This window comes from Acartia tonsa, chromosome 2 (assembly GCF_053477335.1).
Source record: "Acartia tonsa isolate MP-2025a chromosome 2, ASM5347733v1, whole genome shotgun sequence".
Taxonomy (NCBI): Eukaryota; Metazoa; Arthropoda; class Copepoda; order Calanoida; family Acartiidae; genus Acartia; species Acartia tonsa.
In genome coordinates, this window is record NC_137261.1 from 30,939,267 (window position 1) to 30,958,295 (window position 19,029).

Below are 19,029 nucleotides of genomic sequence, written 5' to 3' on the forward strand. Positions count from 1 at the left end.
TAATTATGAATAGTTTATGAAATCGAGCAAAATGACTGTAGTCGAGGAAACCGCGCAAAATGGGGAAACTACTGGGGTAGCCAGTGACCACTTGGAAGGGGTCCAAAATGACCGGAATGATCGCTTCTCAGTTGATGGTTCAGTTTCCCCGTCGAATTATGATCCGAGCAATCATGTACTCCATGTGGTTGTTGTAGGGTTTCATCATAAGAAAGGGTGTCAGGTAAAATGTATTAACTGCTGCAATGTCAGACGCGCGACACTAATGTAAAGAAAAAAAGGAAATTTCTTGTCGTAAAATAGCCTAACATGATGCTTAGTTAGGACTTACAGATAATGCTCGGACAACTAAAGGGTTGGTTGAATCTACAAAAAAAAAATTATGAAAAATTCCTGAGCTAACTTTAATATTAGGTAGATAGGTAATAAGATAAGCAGTGTTGTGGATCCGCATTGATTGTATGCGGATCCGGATCCTCCAAATTTGGTCAGTGCGGATCCGGATCCGACTCCGGATCCTTGACAATAAAAATAAAATCACCAAATTTTTCAAAAAATATTTATTCCTTAATCTTGAAGTCAAAAATACTTTTAATTTTTAAGTTGAACCTAAAAGATTGGCTCTCATCACGAGAATGTCTTTGTAAGTGACTATTTTATATAAATTTAGGTAGATTTTTCCATAAATTTATACCCCAGGATCCGGATCCGGATCCTGGGCCTCAAAAAGATGCGGATCCGGATCCACAACTCTGTAGATAAGAGTTTATGACGGTCTATGGTTTGAAAACAAACCGATAGGTAGATTTAGAGGAATAACATTGGAATAAAATAAATAATGCAATAAGATATGTAAAAAAGTTTTATATTTGCACAGGTTGAATACGCGTATCCGCCGTTAATACCGGGTGGTGAGAGTTTTTCAAATGAATTACCCTCGCAATGGAAACACTTACCCTCGTTGGCACTGCCAGACGGTTCTCATAATTTTACACAGGTTGGTACTTACTTAAAGAGAAGCTTCTCTCCTTGTCAGATCGTTGTTGTTTGATTCAAATAAAGGTTGGAGTATTTGGTTGCCAAAGAAGGGAGATTGGACTAAAGAATTAGGTTGATAACTTAAAAAACAAGACCACACGTCCCTCCCAAACTTTGATACTGAATTTCATTTCCTATAAGTGTACAAACTCCCCCCCCCCCCTTACTAGGAGCTCTCATAAGATAGCTGGTCTAGTAAAAAGGGGGGAGGGGTTGTGGTGACTCGTCACACGACATACCAGCAATTTTATTTTGGGTGCTACTCCCATAGTTTTAGAGATAATTGGGTAAAATCTTTTTGTTTGTGTCACTTATTACCCCAAGTTTTGGTATCTTTAAAAAAAAACGGCAAAGGGATCGCCGCTTCCTCCGTTCGCCACCATTTTCCGCCCCCCCCCCCCCCAAAAAAAAAAAATTATTGCATTTCTCGCCGAATTAGCAATTTGGAATCATTTGAGACCATGTTATTTTTTCAAAATTACAAGCAATTCTGTGGGGTGGGGGGGGAATTAGTCATTTTTTTCAAATTCTCGTTTATCAAGGTATATCCTAAATTCAGTTCTTTTCCTGTACTTTTAAAGATATTGAAACAAAATCTTTTTAGGTTGGTCAGTAAAAAATATTTTAATAAAAAAACCGCTCCCGCCGTTTTCCGCCTCCACCAACAAATTTTTTTTTATTGCTTTTCTCGCCGAATTAGGCAATTTGGAATCATTTGAGACCATGTTACTTAATTACTTGGGGTAATTAGTGACACAACCAAAACAATGTTACCCAGTTAAGGGAGTAGCACCCAAAATAAAATTACTGGTGTGACGAGTCACTACATCCCCCCCCCCCCCTTTACTTAAGAGTTGAGCTTGAACTAGTCCAAGTGGTTAAGCTATACAAAGGTGTCTCAACCTACTCTATGATGACTTTGGTCCAAAGGTTAAGAAACTATGGACAATCAATAAATCAAAAGAAAGATATGCATTGTTTTTTTTAAGCTACATTATATATATTCAGAGTTATACAATATAAACATAATGAAAACATAAGAGCCTTTAAATGATGAGAAAAATAATTTGAACTAATATCTGTATCTTAATTTACTTATTTTTTAGGATACCGTGTTTTTTCATTTGCCAGCGCTTCATGACCCTAGACAAACTGTTTTTGGTATCTCTTGCTATAGACAAATAGATGCAGATAAGGTTAGCGCAGTTTTTTTAGTATTATTACTTAGAAGCCATGGGCACAATCCGGTTGTAATTGAATGCGAAAATCTAACGCCCACTATGGGATATTGGGTTAAGTAACATCCAACAGACAAGCAACCCTTTGATTGCACGACCTATGTCTGGAAGTCCTAACTGTGCATGGTTATGAGTTGCGCCTGTCTGCTGCCCAAGGCATTCCCATATACTCTCACTATTTGTGTTAACTGCTAGACAAACCAAAAGTAGAAGGTATATTTAACGTATAAAACGGCAGGGATCTAAACTTAAGGGATAAGACATTGGCCGATAAATTGATGTACAATGTACATCCCAATGATAATACACAAATTTACCCCTTCTGTAGATTAAAATTAGTGGTTGAAACGGTTTGACACTCAACTTAATGAATTATCCAACCAAAATTCACTGAAATCCCTAAAGTTGTTAAGCAAACGAATAAGAAAACGTTATTATAAAACTTTGGGGAACCTCCATATTCTATCTTATTAAAAATGTTTGTAGGCTTAACATTAACATAGCATTTGACAAACTTTATTGTATCTTATTACAAGACATCATATTTCTATATTTAGGTAAAGAATAAGACAGAAGATATAACTAGGGGAACTGTACAAAAATCTGTCTGTGTTCTCAGTCGTCTTCCATTGTTTGGACAAATCCAGGTAGAAACACACAGTAACTGCCAAGAAATATTGTTTAGAATAAGGATTATACTAAACAAGTAATACGATTGGGGAAACTAAATAGGACTAAGCCTTTACACAATTTGAAGTGTCTACGAAAAAGTCAAAAAAAAAGACTGATGTCTTACTTTTAGATAGGTGTTTATAAAAGGGGGGGGGGGGGGGGTAATGCAACCATCTCGTAATCAGTGTATAAATGTCACTTAGAATTCAAATTTCGATCTGAAATTTTGCATGAGTAATCCTTGGTAGGTCTATTTTCCCTAAATCGAACAAAAAGTTGGAAAAATAACAGCTAACGGCTGGCGGCTCAGCCGTTTTGCCATTTTTAAGCTATTTTGACGGTAAATCCATCACGAAACCTATCTCCACTTAATACTCTTTCCCGCTCTAAAACGTTTTCAAAGGTTCTAGTCGGTAGTCGCTGTTACTAGAAATCTAAAAAATGATTTTTTTGTATCATTTCACATGATTTAAAGCAAAAATATGTTTCTAAAGTTGATTCCTACGTAATTTATGACAGATTTGCCCTAAAAATAGCCAAAAAACCGGCTAAACGGCTGAGCCGTAACTTTTTCAACTTTTTGTTCGATTTAGGGAAAATAGGCCTACCAAGGATTACTCATGCAAAATTTCAGATCGAAAATCTAATTCTAAGTGCCATTTATACATTGATTACGAGATGGTTGCATTAACCCCCCCCCCCCCCTTTTTCTTTTAGTTTGTTTTTTGTTGGCAGATCTTTACATTTAAACAACTTTGCTTTTAGGTGAAGATGTCTCTAATAACTCAAGCTTACTTCGAGGAAGGAGACTTCTGTAAAACTGAGCTTATTAAACAGACGTATGATAATCTGAATGATTGTCTATCTGATGATATGTTACACTCGCAGCAACTTTATGTGGGACTATCAGCTAGAGATTTTATTACAAGGTAAAATACATTCGAAGAGCGCAGCTCTTCTTTAGACATAATTTTTTGAGTATAGTTATTTTATAATCATTTGCTGACTATGATATTAAACCGTACTGCATTTTGTTATTAAACTTGATTATTTTTTTGCAATACCTACGTTATTTGTCATTTTTTACTAGAAAGGCGTTTTGTTTTTAAATATTTCGCTCATCTTTAATAATAGTTACAAAATGTCTTATTTTACAATTACACAATGAAGCTTAAATTTTTGTTATGCCTTTATGAAAAAAAAGGCATCTAGTTTTCATTTTATACCATCTAAAACTCCATACTACACTAGGTATTTATATTAGAAGATGATTTATATTAAACATCGTTTGTTCTTATATGAAAAATGAAATTATAAAATAGCCACATTTCTAGATACAGACAGAAAAGTTTACAACTGTTGAAACTAATTTTATTGGAAAGAAAAGTGATATTCTTCAAGTCTCCAGTGTCAGAACTCTCAGGTAACAATATGCCAGCTTATACCAACAACGAAATTAATTCGAAAAAATATGACAAAACCTATATTCGGCTGTCTTTGGGGGACAACACATTTATGATTTCTATCTGCCCCCTAAATATTATTTTAGATTATTTGGCTATACCTTATTCCTGATAATATCATATCAATGCTAAATATTTCCATTTTATGTATGTCTTGTTTCATTTTCCAGTGCTTTCACTTAAACCTATTGCTTGAACACTGATCCCCCCATTTTTATTTTTATTTATTACGAAGAAAAATCATACCTTATCCGATACGGCCCTATCCCTGCGTGATACCATCCCTGTGGGGCTCTCATAACTTTTGCCTTACCTAAATTTAAAGAAGCATACGTATTTCTTAAGTTATGTCTCTTTTTATAACTTGCACATTTTCTAGGAGATATCCTTACTTTACTATCCCTGTTGCCTGGGCAGCTGGAAGCAGGACTCAGTGAGTCTGCCTGTATTGTACCTGTTGATACACCAGAGGATACACCAGATAATAGTTTACACCAACCAATTCAGGTGGCAAATTAAATTGAATTGAATTAAATTAGAGCCAAAGTGATAATTCAAAAATTGTATTTCTAGTGTAATATTTATAGTGTGATATTTGAGTAATAAACAATCAAAAACCCTCTTGAATTTTGGTGGTAGATAATAATATCTAGGGAGGGGATGAAGATGTTTTTAAGAACGATTTTTCTAGTGATTAATTACAGAATGTTTACTTCTTTGTGATGTCTGGTTAACTATTTTATTAGTAGATGCTTATCTTCTAAGAATTCTTTCTCATTTTGAGTTATCTAATTTATATAACCCTATACACTTTAAAATTTTCTTCAAATTTGCTGAATAAATCTGGTTTTCGTGGCTTTTCAGCGAAAACTCTCAAATTGAATTAATTGCCCATTGTCCCCTCCCTTCCTCCCTGAAATAATCCTTAGAACACCTAGAAACTAAGTTCTAAACCCCGAAATGTGACTAGCCCTATCATACTCCTGGCTGTTACAAGATAAAAATCAAATATAATTTTCCAGTTTGGCATAGAAATCGATTCATATCCACTGGATTAGAACCTGTACTAAGCCATACTTTAAAATCATGTATCGTATCATATTTTGTCCAGTTTTCTACAAATATAAAAATGTGCAATAATAAGATTAAAACCAGTTTTATTAGTCAGTGCCTTCGGCATCTTGGGGCTCTCCAAACTGGTTTTAATCCTATAATTTTACATTTTTATATCCGCGGAAAGCTGTTTATAATATGATGTGCTAAACGACTATTCTAGGATGAGAATGGAAGTATTGGAAGTATATCTCCCTCGTCATCTATAGGATCAATACTTCCACATTCAGAATCTATTCAATCTTTATCTTCAAGGTAGGTTCTCATTTCAAATCAGTTTTAATCAAATATTTATAGACAATAAATTAATGTACATACAACTACAATTACGATGAACAAGTACCTAAAGTATTTAAGAAAACGTGTTTATACACCCTTTGGGTACTAGTTTAGCTTACTGTTTCCCTTGCTCTCTAATTTTATGAAAATTGCAACATAAAATCTTGCAGTTTTAATTGTAGTTTTGTATTTCTTTATCAACATTATCAAAATTGTTCTTAGCAGTATTTTTTATACTTTATATTTAAGTTTCATCTATCATACAACAAATTCATATGTTTTCAATATAACTTAGATTGAGTATAAATATTTTCGTAAACTTTTGATTACTTTTTTGGAAAAATTGGATTTGGTGAAATGATACCTATGTATGAAATTAAAATTATGGACTTTGTCTTGGCTTTACAAAATATTTAATATAAATCTAATTTGGGGTTTTATGCTATTATTTTATGTTGGAAGCATGAGGAAAGTTTAATTTTTATTATTACTATGTTTTTTTCACTGCAGGGTTAAAGATCGTGTGTCAGGAGCCCTAGGATATATTTCTGGCAGTAAATCCTCAGCAGCTCTGGCCGATGAACAACAGGCAACAGACATAATACATTATTAATAGTTATTAAGTTTCTTCGTCCTTAAACTAGGGTAAGTGTTAAAAAATAGCCTAAAACCAACCCTACTTTTTTGTAAATGCTTCTAACATTAAATGTGCATGTCCTTTTAAATATAGATTACTAAATACTAGAGTACTCTGTAGTTCAGTGGCGTGCACAGGGTTTTGCTAATAGGTTTAACACGCCCCTTCTTTAGCACGCGTATGTTTATGTATTATCTGTGATAAGGTTACAAGTCCCAGCGTAGAATCAGCTCCAGAAATACAGGGGGGAGAATCAAGTCCACCTCCCCAATCTCAAACACCAGGAATGAGTCATAAAATTTACCTATTATTTTTGCTTTTAGTAGAAAAATAGTTTAAGCTTATGAAGTTTCATGGCTTCATTAATTTTTTCTCAAAAAAGTTTTGTTTTTAATGTTGTGTTCAAATTATTCAGTATTGTTTTTTTTTATTAATAAAGAAAATGAAAAATACTGTTTATTTTGGGGGGTAAATTTAAGCAATATAGTTATTCTTCAGATAAAAAAATCCCTCAAAAATTTGATGTTTTCTATGATCCATTTTGATTGCAGTGCCGAGTTTTGCTGATGTAACAGCTTTAAGTCTACAGGATCTAGAATTTCCATTGAATTTGTTCACTGCAGGGAATATTTGTCATCCCTATCTATCTCTACCTTATTTAGGTAATTATACAAAGGATCTAGATTTGTTTTTATTACAAGAATTAAAAGTTAAAGTAAATGCTTTTGATTGAAACATTCTGGAACAACAATTAGAATGACAATTGGATCATGGAAAGAAAACGAAGTAGAGGGTTTCGTCTTATTTTCATAGTAAATTTCTTCTATTTCTAGTACCTGCGGGGGGCTCTAACCCTTCGAAGGGTTACTTTCTAACTTTGCGGGGCAATCATTAACATTTACCTAACCTAAATAACATTAAAAGCTACTGTTAAAATACGACGAAACCAGCTACTTCGTTTTCTTTTCATGATCCTTCCAATTGTAACTATTATTTAGATATCCTAATGCAGCCCAGCATTCATGGTTACACCATCGGGGCCACGAATGCGTTGTTCAAGGCCAAATCTGGCCTTGCTGATGTCCTCATTGAGATTGATGAAGATAGACTTGAAATCTCTGGTAACGAACTCAGGTGGGTAGAATTGTGTACTTTTTATCCTATGATTGTTGTTTTATGTAGACCAATACCATGGTAGTCTTATGCATGGGGATGAGAAATGCATGAAATTCAAGGCCAGTTATTTGCTGGATAACTCTTCTTTCAAAATCTGATCCAGTTATTAGCATTGCGGTAGTCCTTTCATAATCAAATCTAATAGATTTATACAGTAAGGGCAAGGAAACCATCTATACTTTCATAAGAAGTATCCTTGTATAAAAGTTTTCCTTTTAAGTGAAGCGTCTCAGAGGTCCAGGGAAGGTTTATATGTTCTTTGGGGAGAGTCTACCCCACCACTCTCTCAAGAGAAATCGCCTCTTTTCACTCATGTGTTCCTAGAGTTCTCTAGGGGTACTTGAGAAGAGGGTTGATTTCTCTTGAGAGGTTGGTGGTACCGTCCCCCAAAATAGTTAAAAATCTTTCCAGGGCCTATGACTGGCTACCCTGTAAAGAAGAACCATTTCGGTTCAGTGGTTTGCGAGATCTTCGGAACAGACAGACAGATAGAAAAGATATATTTAACATAATTATCATAATTGTTACAAATACAATCAAATACTTGTTACAAACAGATAAAATATTTCAGGAGGTCCATATCTCTAACTACTGAAGATCTGCGATTTATTGACAATATCATCAAAGTTGTACAGGATGATTGTAAAGATAAATTTTTAGAAGGTAATACAAATGTTAGTTTGAAAAACCATTCTTTCTCCTATTTTACCCTCGGAAGTATATATATTCTGCATGGAATACCCTGCTAAAGGGGGGGGGGGATATAAAAAAAATATGGGAGGGGGGGTGAAGAAATAAGCAGTCTTTAAAACATTTTTCCACCTTCTTTGGGGGGGGGGGGGGGGGGGAGTTGACAAGAATAATATGTGAGAGGATGAAAATATTAAATTAAATAAAGCTTATTGACAAATTTTTCATTTTTTCTTCCTCCTTAGGGGAAGAACTAGGGGGGAAAATGAAATATTTTGAAGCAGGGGAAAAAATATATCTTGTGCAGAATATACACCTCTGTTTACCCTTTTTAGAAGAATTAAATGTCAATACATAATTTTTCTGTTCATAATTTGATTTGAATGTCACTATTCTGCTGTAGGCGTTGGATGGGAGGGTGGCGACGAGTGGATACGGGCCCAGTTCCGGTGCTACCTGACCTGCCTACTACGTACCTCGCTGGAGCCAAGGGACAGGCCGGTCATTCACCATTTTAACAGGTATTAAAAGGAGGAGAGATGTGTTTTTTTGCTAAATATGCATTTACCTATTACCTAAACTCTAAAAAATATCAAAAGTGGTTAAGGAAATTATAGCAATAAAACATAACAGTACGAATTTTAGTTAACTATGAATGGAAATTCTCACTTTGTTAGCTGATTAAATTATATATGTATTGTGCATTGAAAGGGCATTTATTAACAAATTGACAAAAACACACCGCGCTTTGGTCAAAAACACAGTTTCGCTACTTTTGCTAGTTGTGAAAATGGTAGCTCCTCAAATAACCAGATTTTACAATATCTTAACTTACAATGAAAATTTTCCAGTAATTTCTATGCTGCATTGGATAATACCCACTGGTACAGAGCATGGAAAAAACAGCCGGCTCCTGCAATACTAAATATTCCTGCAGGTTACATTTTAATCTCATATCATAATCTATGGGACATTCAGAACACCAAGTATGGAAACCCCCTCTACTCTTATTTAAAAAAATAAATTGACTATAAGGGAGTGGTAGTTTTTTGTTTGTTTTGTTATATGCCAGGTTAGGTTTGGTTAGGTTATATTGGGTAGCCCCGCTCCTCCCTTATTTTTTGTAAACTTGAATAAAAAGCAACAAAAATTGTTAATGAATCCTTTGTTAGGTCACCCATGTACTGGGCAGCTGTCAGTTACTGATGTAAAGTTGAGACTGTCGCACACCATGACCAACACGGAAAGCGGGAAGAGAATGAGCGCGGCAATGGCGAGCACTGGCCGTGCAGTCGCAGAATCAAGCAAGGTAAAACTAATTCTTATCTACCACTTCGTTACCAACCAATTAAGAATTTGTTAGAGTTTTTGAGTCAATCAATAAGATAACGTGGTTGTAAAAGTTTGGATATCAGTGTAATTTATAGTTAATGTTGTTTCTTTAATTAAGGTTGTAGCCGGCGGCCTAGGTGCAGCCAAGGGCGCAATCTCCAACTGGTGGGGAGGTCTGCGTCAGGGTGGGGGCGGGGACAAGAAGACCCCCAGTCCCCCCACCCTTAGTCCGGTTCACAAGCCAACCACACCAAAGAAAGAAAAGTCGCCAGAGAACTCACCAGTAGAAAATTAATATCAAATGTATTTTTAAAAAACAGGGAACGTCATTCTGAAAAACATTAGAGCACTAAAGACAGAGAATTGTGAATTAGATTAGAAAGATGTGGGTGGTTGATTTGATTCACTGGTTGCTGAATTTTCAGCTTTCAGTCTTCATTTTGGGGGATGCAGCTGCAAATTACCCAAATTAATGTCACTAATATCTTTTTTTCTAAAGATTTTTACTTGATTTTATAACAATATAACAATACAGAAAAAGTTTTAACACACATTTTGATAATTCTATTACACTTACTAAATATTTATATTAAAAGACATCAATGAAATAAAATATCAATATTAAATGTTTGTTATGATAATATATTAGTTTATTTATAAGCATTTTGTACTTAAAATTGTAAAAAAAAAATAACATTCCAATTTTTATACTTCATTTTGTTAATCATTTATTTTGTTTGATTTTATTAGTTGTTTCACTATTTATCTGCTATAATATATGAATAAGTTTATCAAATAACAAGGATTACAACATCCATAAAAGCGAAGCTCTGAAATTAGAAAGTATGACGAACGAACATAAAGAATTGCAGGGTGTCAGAACTTATTAAGCAAAGTATTAATTTTGAAGTTAAAAATCAGAATCTTTTAAATTGTCGTACGGACTTTCTGGTAGCGATCATAAGGTTGCTACGCTTTCTAAATCGTACCTAACTGTTATTAGAATCATCATGCAGAGTTTCAATTTGATAGGACAATTCTAACATGATTAAATTGAATAAATTTAGCCAACCGTTAGTTACGAACCGACGGACGTACATTCCTATAGACATACCCTAATTTTAAAAAAAAACTTCGCTTTTGATAATAATATTTAATATACTTGTTGATAAATGTTATTTATTGTATCTTTGAGGGACTGAAATTGAGATTATAAAATTGATCAATTTAATTGCACTTTTTAAACCTTTAAACAATGTTTTGTTTGGGTTGTACTAATTTTAAAAACTTAAATCTTGTTAAATATCAATTTCAGTCCCCTGTTACCAATGTGAAATTATTATCTAAACTCTGAACCAAAAATATGCATTTAGTTTCTCATAATCATTTCTATTTAGAATGTAACTAAAGTATTGTTGTCCTATAAAAAAATTCTTTTCAATCATTTTATTTATTCTTAAATTAAATATATTAAAGAAGTGTTAGAATGATGTATTTATAATGTAACTGTGGTGTGTTTATATCAATGTTTTAATAACTGTCTTTTACTAGTCTGTATGTTAATCAACTTTTTACATTAAGTTTCATATTTGTTATTTCATTCAAGTTTACATTTTATTTAAAGTTAGTTGTAGCTCAAAAAAGACAATTAATTTAGATTTAAAAAATATTCATTAAAATGTCCCTTATTGAAATCTTAATGTTTAGTATATTAATAATTATAAAGATAAACAAATAAAATCTTAATGCTAATTGTTTTGCTACTTCTAGTTAACCAAGGATTTTTCAGATAAAATATAAACAAACAAGGCGTCCACTACACGCTGAGATAAAAAAATGCGGAACCTGCATGTTCGTGTTCACCAGAGGGTGGCGACAGGGGTGGAGGGGGGTGTCACAGGGGTGTGGTGTAAGGATCCAGATTCAAGGAAAGATTATACAGAAATTAATGATGGTTCTGTTTTATTTTGGGAGTCAAAAATTATAGCAAATTGCGGTATTTTAACATCCAAAACTAAGAATTTGTAGCTTTCTAGGATGCTTTTTAATGTATTAATCACCTTGTTTTACGGGATATTTAAGTAGATCTACCTTCCCTTCATTTATTTTATTTTTATGAAGGGATTATATTATGAAAGATGTTTTCAATGGTTGAGAATATTTTATTAAATACGCTCTTGCCTATTGCACAGAAATTTGAGTATAGGCTATATAAATCATCTAGAATATATATATATATTATATATGGTATGTAAAAAAGGTGTTTTTCTGCATTGCATTGGTTAAAATAATTTCATATTTTTAATTACCTACCTACCTATAACTAGATTGCTACCTACCCACAGAGGGAGGTGACATCAGTAAATTACAATATTACCCAAAGTTCTATAACCACATTATCTTACTCGTTGGATAAAAACTTTGGCAACTTTGATCTAGTGGTGTCTTCACTTTGCAACCAATAATTTTATTCTACAGAAGGGTTATTTTATTAATTTATCGTCCATTGTCTTATTCTTTTAGACCCCTACTACCTACTTATTTTTTGAGATATTTAAAAAGTAATTATACTTACTTATCTGTATATAAATGGAATAGAGAAGTGTATACTGTGGATAATGAAGGAAAAATTTGGAAACTTGGTAAAGATAATTCAGATCCTTCTCTTCTTGTCGAGTAAGTATTTCAAAATATTATGTGCACATTGCTGCAAAAAAAATTGAAGTAAAGTTTCATGGGATCCCGAGGGCTAGGAATAAATTGTCTTTTCTGTTTTATTCCACTTCCCCGTGGGGATTTTAATCCAAATTTTAGTTATTAAAAATTGACAAATATGCTATAAAAAGATTACTAAATAATTAGAAAAGATATTGAAAAAAAAATTCAGAATTTTAAATTCCATTTATACCTTATTTATACCAATCAAATGAAGATTACCAATCTAAGATTGACCAAAGGAATTTCACTTCTAATCTCCGTGTGCATCTGAATCCATATACACAGTCTAATTACATTAAATTGCTTTACCTTGAATATACACTAAATAGGACACTAGATACCTAGCTTTTTTAATTTACAGAAAAAGTTTTTTCTAGAGTAGCCCCTAAGCTTGAAAATCCTCACCTCCCCCGATACAAAGTGGATGCGATACATGTTAAGTTAAGCCACGATCGCGAGTAACCAATGGCTTGGCAAGGAACCTAGTTTATCTATAATTATATATTATAGAATTACTTGTTAATAATAGTTTGGTATAGTGATTCACAACATATATAAAGGCAAAACTCACTTACCTCGCATTATAATACGCTTGACTTCACAAACAAGTAGACTTTATTAATCCTTCATGATACATATTCTTAGGCTTGGTATATGATGGCTTTGTTGAATTTTCATTACACTTAAACACAGACATTATTACCTATCAGCGCAAATATTTTAGTTTGAAAGCTGAGGGATTCCTAGAAGGATGTAATGAATGTCATTGTTTGAACATTTGCCCGCTGCCAGAACTACAGGCCGTTCTTGTTGCTCTCTCTTCTGGAGAATTATTACAGGTAAGTTAGTTAGATGTACCCAGGGAGGGAGGGGACATTCGACTGAAAATTATAATGGTATCCAAAGATTTGAAAACAAGTATTCTCATTCGTTGACTTAAAAGCTTGGGATGCTTTTATTAAATCTTGATTGGCTGGTACAAATATACAGTATGAATAATTTTGTATACCATCAATTGGTAAAGTTTATTAGGTATATATATTTTTTATCGCATGATAAGGAACAAAAAGGCACTTTCGAGGCATATGATATTTTTTAAAATAATATAAAAATAGTTCCAATGTACTAATACCTCAAATATTCAAACAAATATACCTTTGATAAGACTACCATTGTTATTAGTCCTAACTTTTATTTATGACAGTGTTTTTTCCGAGATTTGAACCTATCTTCTCGTCGAAGACTAGCGGTCATTAAAAGATAAAAATTTGTCTTTTATTTAGATTGGTGTCAGCGGTCCAGGTGACCTTGAGGAGGTCGGGGCTGTGTCCGCAGGTCTTGTGGCCTTTGACCTTTCCCCAGACAGTGAACTTATCACCCTGGTGACCGCTGAGCTAAACCTTATCCTAATGACCAGGGATTACACACCTTTGTCAGAGACACAAATACATCAGGTAGAACTTCATCTGTTTTTGTAAGAAATTGGAATAGTCCTGTTTATTTGACACTTAAAATGTCAAACATATTATTTTACGCAAATAATAGCAATAATAGCCTAATGTTGAATAGGTAGAAAATGAAATATAATTTCATAAATTTTCAAAAGTTAAAATATTTTTTTTTTAATATCACAGTTTCATTACAATCAAAGCAACTACCTAAGCAATATAAGAGCAAGAAGTTCTAAGCTACAGAAACATTTATTTAGGTTTCTATGTCAGGTGTGTGTTTGTGTGTGTGTGTGTGAGTAGCCATTGTTTCTTAGTGTCTGGACCTAGTAGTCATATTTTATATGTATTTATTTTATATATACCTATGTAGTCAAATTAGCGAAAAACTTTATGTTCGGTTAAAAAACAATTAAACGTTAAAATAAGTAATTAAATGAAATATTTTGCCTTGTTCAACGTGTATTTTGTTTCTGAGCATTTTGTGATCTATAGTTGCAAATCGTAAAAGAAGTCTAGTAGGTATATTTATCCACAATAGAAAATTCTCGATATCATTGCTGCTGGTAGGAGATTAGAATCACTTTCTCTCGTTCGTGCAAAGTCCTGTTCATATACATCTTTAGTTCAGTTTAATTTTGTAATTCAATACTCTTCATTTTAGGCAGAATTTGGAGAGGGCAAATTTGTGAACGTTGGTTGGGGCGCCAAGGAGACACAGTTCCATGGCAGCGAGGGCAAAGCCGCCAGAGCTGTGAAAAAGGAATCGGGCACATTGACCGACAGCGATGACCGCCGGGTGCGGATAAGCTGGCGCGGTGACGGGGAAATGGTCGCGGTCAGCTATGTTACGCCAGGGCAAGAGGGGGAGGATGGTCAAGCGGTCATGTCGAGAAAAATACGAATTTTTGACAGACAGGTATAATTCTTATTCTTAAATAAAAGTAATAAGATTTTGTTTTGTATTTGGCTGTGTTTACTTGAAGGATCTCGCTAACCGCTTGACCGTTATGGTTCTTTTTTAAAGCGAAGCTTTTCTATAATTAGGGTCGGTCCGTCCGTACGTCCGTAACGGATAGCTTTTTCCGTTAATTTAGGCATGTTAGAATTGTCCTATCGATTTCAAATTTTGCATGGTGATTCCTTTAGTAGTTAGGTACGATTTAGAAAGCGTGGCAACTCTATAATCATTACCAAAATGTCCGTACGTCCATTTTAAACATGTTGATTTTTTTACTTTTTTAACAACAAATTTTTATGTGATCAAATCATCGGATTAACCTGATTTTTGGTATATTGATTCCTACCTACCTAAAACATATTGTGGATATCTTCAAAATCACTGTTAGCTCATCGTTGAAGGCTAAAGCCTACCTACAACAAACTCTCTTTCTGTTTTTACCGTAAATATTACGCGCCTGACACCCCAAACAAATTTTCATTAATATTATTATTAAGGGTACTCTGTATAGTACAAGTGAAGACTGTGTAGGGCTCGAACACACCATATCATGGAAGCCTAGTGGTAACCTTATAGCTACTACAATCAGGTGGGTTTTTGTCTATTTTTTGCTTTGTGAAAAAAACGTATAGGTACTATAGTTCTTTTGTTTTTCAACAATCTTAATTGTTTTTTTTTATTTGTATGAAATTTAGAATAGTAATCCTTACTTAAAGGGTGTGCAAAAAAAAATGCGGACATTTTTAAAATTGAAATTGCGCGGCTTGTGTTAATAGTAGAAAATTCTTATTCATATCGTTAGAACCGTTATGAACTCTAGTTTTTGGAAATATAAGAACGGATCCTGTGCTACGTATAGTTAGGGAGCTACATGGTAAAATGTTCCTATTGCCTTAAAACTTGAATTGCGAGTAAACCAGAAAATAAAAAAAAATATGCCACATCCCTCCAATTCTGAGACAAGAACCAAAACGTTGAAGTAAATATTTAGAAAACGTAACCCTCTGTTCTTTTTGGGCATCATTTATTTTTTGTGTTCTATATTTGTGGTACGGTTTAGCCTTTGATGATTTTAGAATATTTCTAGCAGTAGAAACACAAACACCTGTAGTGGCAGCAACTTTTCTTAATCCAGGTGTTTTTTTATTCAATAACATTTTTTTCACTCTTTTCTGTACACTCTCTGGTGTTTTCTTCCGCCCATTAAATTCTCTATGCTTTAACGACGAACCTGTTTCTTGGCATTTAGTGTAATTTCTCACCAGGAATGAAGATCTTGTTTGTCTTGTAAGATTATTCCATACCTGGGATGCAGATCCACTTTTCAAAAATTGTCTAACCTCTCTTATGCTTGCTCCAGGATACTTATTCATACAAGTTTCAATCTCAACTTTTATTTGATACCTTGTTGAAGGATCCATTGTAAAAGAATGATTTCAGTACAAATATTCGTAGATTTTTTCATATTCAATTAGAAGATTTGTATGACAAATAAATACAAATATTTAAAAAGCTTTAAAAATAGGTTTATTTTTTTCAATATTTTTTTTAATTTTCTGGTTTACTTGCAATTCAAGTTTTAAGGCAATAGGAACATTTTACCATATAGCTCCCTAACTATACGTAGCACAGGATCCGTTCTTATATTTCCAAAAACTAGAGTTCATAACGGTTCTAACGATATGAATAAGAATTTTCTACTATTAACACAAGCCGCGCAATTTCAATTTTAAAATGTCCGCATTTTTTTTTGCACACCCCCTTCATATAAAAGTAACAGGATCCTGTGTAATTGTATGTTTGCCTCTCTATACCGAAGGATCTCGCTAACCGCTGATATGTTTATCAATGTAGCTTTTCATAGGTACTGGGAAAGTTTAATTTTTAATCTATTTTAGGGGAGAAATCACCTCGATAAACCCCCCCCCCCCCTCCAAAAAAAATATTATAGTTTTATTTCAAAACTAAAATTAGAAATTGAAGGTGGTCAACTAGGGTTGGGCCGGATATCCGGCAATTTTCAATATCCGGCCGGATACCGGATATTGAAACTATCCGGCCGGATATCCGGCAATATAATCGTTTATATTTTACAACAAAAATCTCTTTTTTTTAAATCTTAAATGGCTGTAATTTTCTTATTATTGAAGCTAGAAGAACAATTTTTTCTGAAAATGTTTATCTTAATGTAAATTTTATATTAGAAATCTCAAAACTTTTCAATTTTGGCGGTGGCAGCAGTACTTGGCAGCAACGGATTTTATGAAATTGTAATATGTCATGAAGATATATAAAAAAGCCTAAGTTTAAAATTTGAAATCTTTAAGTAAAAATTTGCGGTCACAGGAACCGTTTGAAGATTTCTGGAGACCTGGAGGTTCAGGACTTGCAGGATAATTTTTTTGACGGGTATAGTCCCTTTCGTGGCAACGCCCCTTAAGGAGCGATTATTCGTATTTTCACAGTAGCTTTCCTCCTATTTCTAGCCCCTCGCGGGTGACTCTAACCTTGCGGGGCCAATTGCCTAACCCTGCGGGGCAATCACCTTACCAAATATAACCTAACCTAACCTAAATAACCTATTAAAAGCAATTTTAAAAATACAACAAATCGCCCCTTAAGGTGCGTTGCCATAGTAGGGATTATATCCTTTTTTGATCATTTAATATGTAGTAATTTGGCCGGTTATCCGGCCGAATATCCGGTAATTTGGCCGGATAACCGGATATTTGCCGTATATCCGGCATTGGCCGGATATCCGGCATTTAAAATCAGCCGGATATCCGGTATCCGGCCAAAAAAATATCCGGCCCAACCCTATGGTCAACTTCCCCCTTCCACCCCTAGAAAAATCTTTTCTTTTTAAAACTAAAATAAAAAATGAACGGGGTCCAATTCAACCCCCTACCACATCAAGTGAAGAATTTCATTAATGATTAAGTTAACATTGAGTACTAAGGTAATGTAGGGTTCAATATCCGCACGCTCTAGTATAAGTTGAGTGAATTTTTTGAAAATGCGGTGTAAAATCCACCCCAGTACCCTTTACCCAGTATCGTTTACTTAGGTAGTTTTCAAATTTAGGAAACCAAATAAACATGTGGTTGGCTTCTTTGAGAAGAATGGTCTTCAACATGGTGAATTTGCACTTCGATCCTCAGGTATTTGCGATTCCTTATTAAATCATGATAAATACATTCATTTAGATAGGTACTATTTAATGACGTTTTTAATTATTTAATTGACAATAGTGATTAGAAATACCCTTCCCCTTTCATTTTATTAATGTTCAAAGATTCCTAATTAAAATAATATGCTCAGGTAAGGTACTGGAGGTTTGTTGGAACTGTGATAGCTCTATCCTGGCAGTGTGGATCCAGCCAGAAGCTCAACTTGATCATTGTATCCTGCAGTTCTGGACAGTTGGAAACTATCATTGGTATCTGAAACAGGTAATGGAATCAATTACAAATAAATGGAATCCGGTCCAAAGATTAGACGGATTGCCATGCCTAATTCTGTATCACACTTTTAGTGTATTTTTTTTATTAAGCAACACATGAAGAAAAAAACTTAACAAATAATGATAAATGGTCATTTTTATGGTCAATAACTAGACTTTTTAATTTCTAGGATACTTCTAAACTTATTAAAAGATTAAAAAACAAAATTAATTCAATAATTTGGCCTTTTTTGTACAAATTTTTTTTCTCAATATTTAGGAAATCCACGTAAAGTATGGTACACAAAGCTACGCCATGATTTCCCCTAAATGGGATGCTGAAGACACCAACCTATTTCACTATTTTTCAACAACAGCTGACAACAGTACAGCATTTAACTCTATCACATTTGCGCGGGAAACCGATACAAGCAGCGGCAAAACAGAAGACGACCTTGCTCTGGTGGCGGCAATTGATGGTCAGACAGTTAAAATGACGCCAATGCGCGAGGCAGTTATTCCTCCGCCTATGAGTGCTTATGAAATTCACTTGGACGTTCCTGTGACTGCAGTTATGTTTCAAAATACTAACAGTCAAACAGAATCATCATTTAAATTGGAAAATAACAGCAGCAACAATCTTGGCGTAGTAGCGGGAAATAAAGTTTACTTTTTTGCTGTTACTGAAGCTGATAAAGGTACTAAGAGCGTTGGTGATGAGGCTGTTAGAATTACTGGAGCTGGAGGAAATGGTTATATTGTGCAAACAAGCAGGCATGCTCTGCTACATTCAATCCAAGGTAAAACAAAAAATAAACATAT

The 19,029-nt window shown here is 33.9% G+C and overlaps 2 protein-coding genes across 3 annotated transcripts in view; both read left to right on the forward strand.

The window, feature by feature from the left end:
- The first annotated feature begins 16 nt into the window (after nt 1–16).
- On the forward strand, nt 17–11,443 carry LOC145310338 (late secretory pathway protein AVL9 homolog). The gene is made up of 17 exons (XM_080150397.1): nt 17–223; nt 878–997; nt 2,145–2,234; nt 2,834–2,923; nt 3,714–3,877; nt 4,283–4,371; nt 4,791–4,918; nt 5,688–5,779; nt 6,314–6,392; nt 6,646–6,721; nt 6,989–7,102; nt 7,439–7,574; nt 8,188–8,279; nt 8,710–8,827; nt 9,158–9,243; nt 9,479–9,615; nt 9,757–11,443. The coding sequence occupies exons 1-17, from the start codon at nt 17–19 to the stop codon at nt 9,931–9,933; spliced, it is 1,995 nt and encodes a 664-aa protein (XP_080006523.1). The 3' UTR covers nt 9,934–11,443.
- The window catches only part of Elp1 (elongator complex protein 1), a 48,550-nt gene continuing 40,950 nt past the window's right edge, over nt 11,430–19,029 (forward strand). For both annotated transcript variants that reach the window (XM_080150395.1, XM_080150396.1), the window contains exons 1-9: nt 11,430–11,564; nt 12,235–12,314; nt 13,081–13,195; nt 13,640–13,810; nt 14,469–14,723; nt 15,263–15,354; nt 17,850–17,926; nt 18,087–18,217; nt 18,488–19,007. In XM_080150395.1, the coding sequence (XP_080006521.1) occupies nt 11,475–11,564; nt 12,235–12,314; nt 13,081–13,195; nt 13,640–13,810; nt 14,469–14,723; nt 15,263–15,354; nt 17,850–17,926; nt 18,087–18,217; nt 18,488–19,007 (1,531 nt within the window). In that variant the 5' untranslated portion in view covers nt 11,430–11,474. The remainder of the gene's footprint in view (nt 11,565–12,234; nt 12,315–13,080; nt 13,196–13,639; nt 13,811–14,468; nt 14,724–15,262; nt 15,355–17,849; nt 17,927–18,086; nt 18,218–18,487; nt 19,008–19,029) is intronic.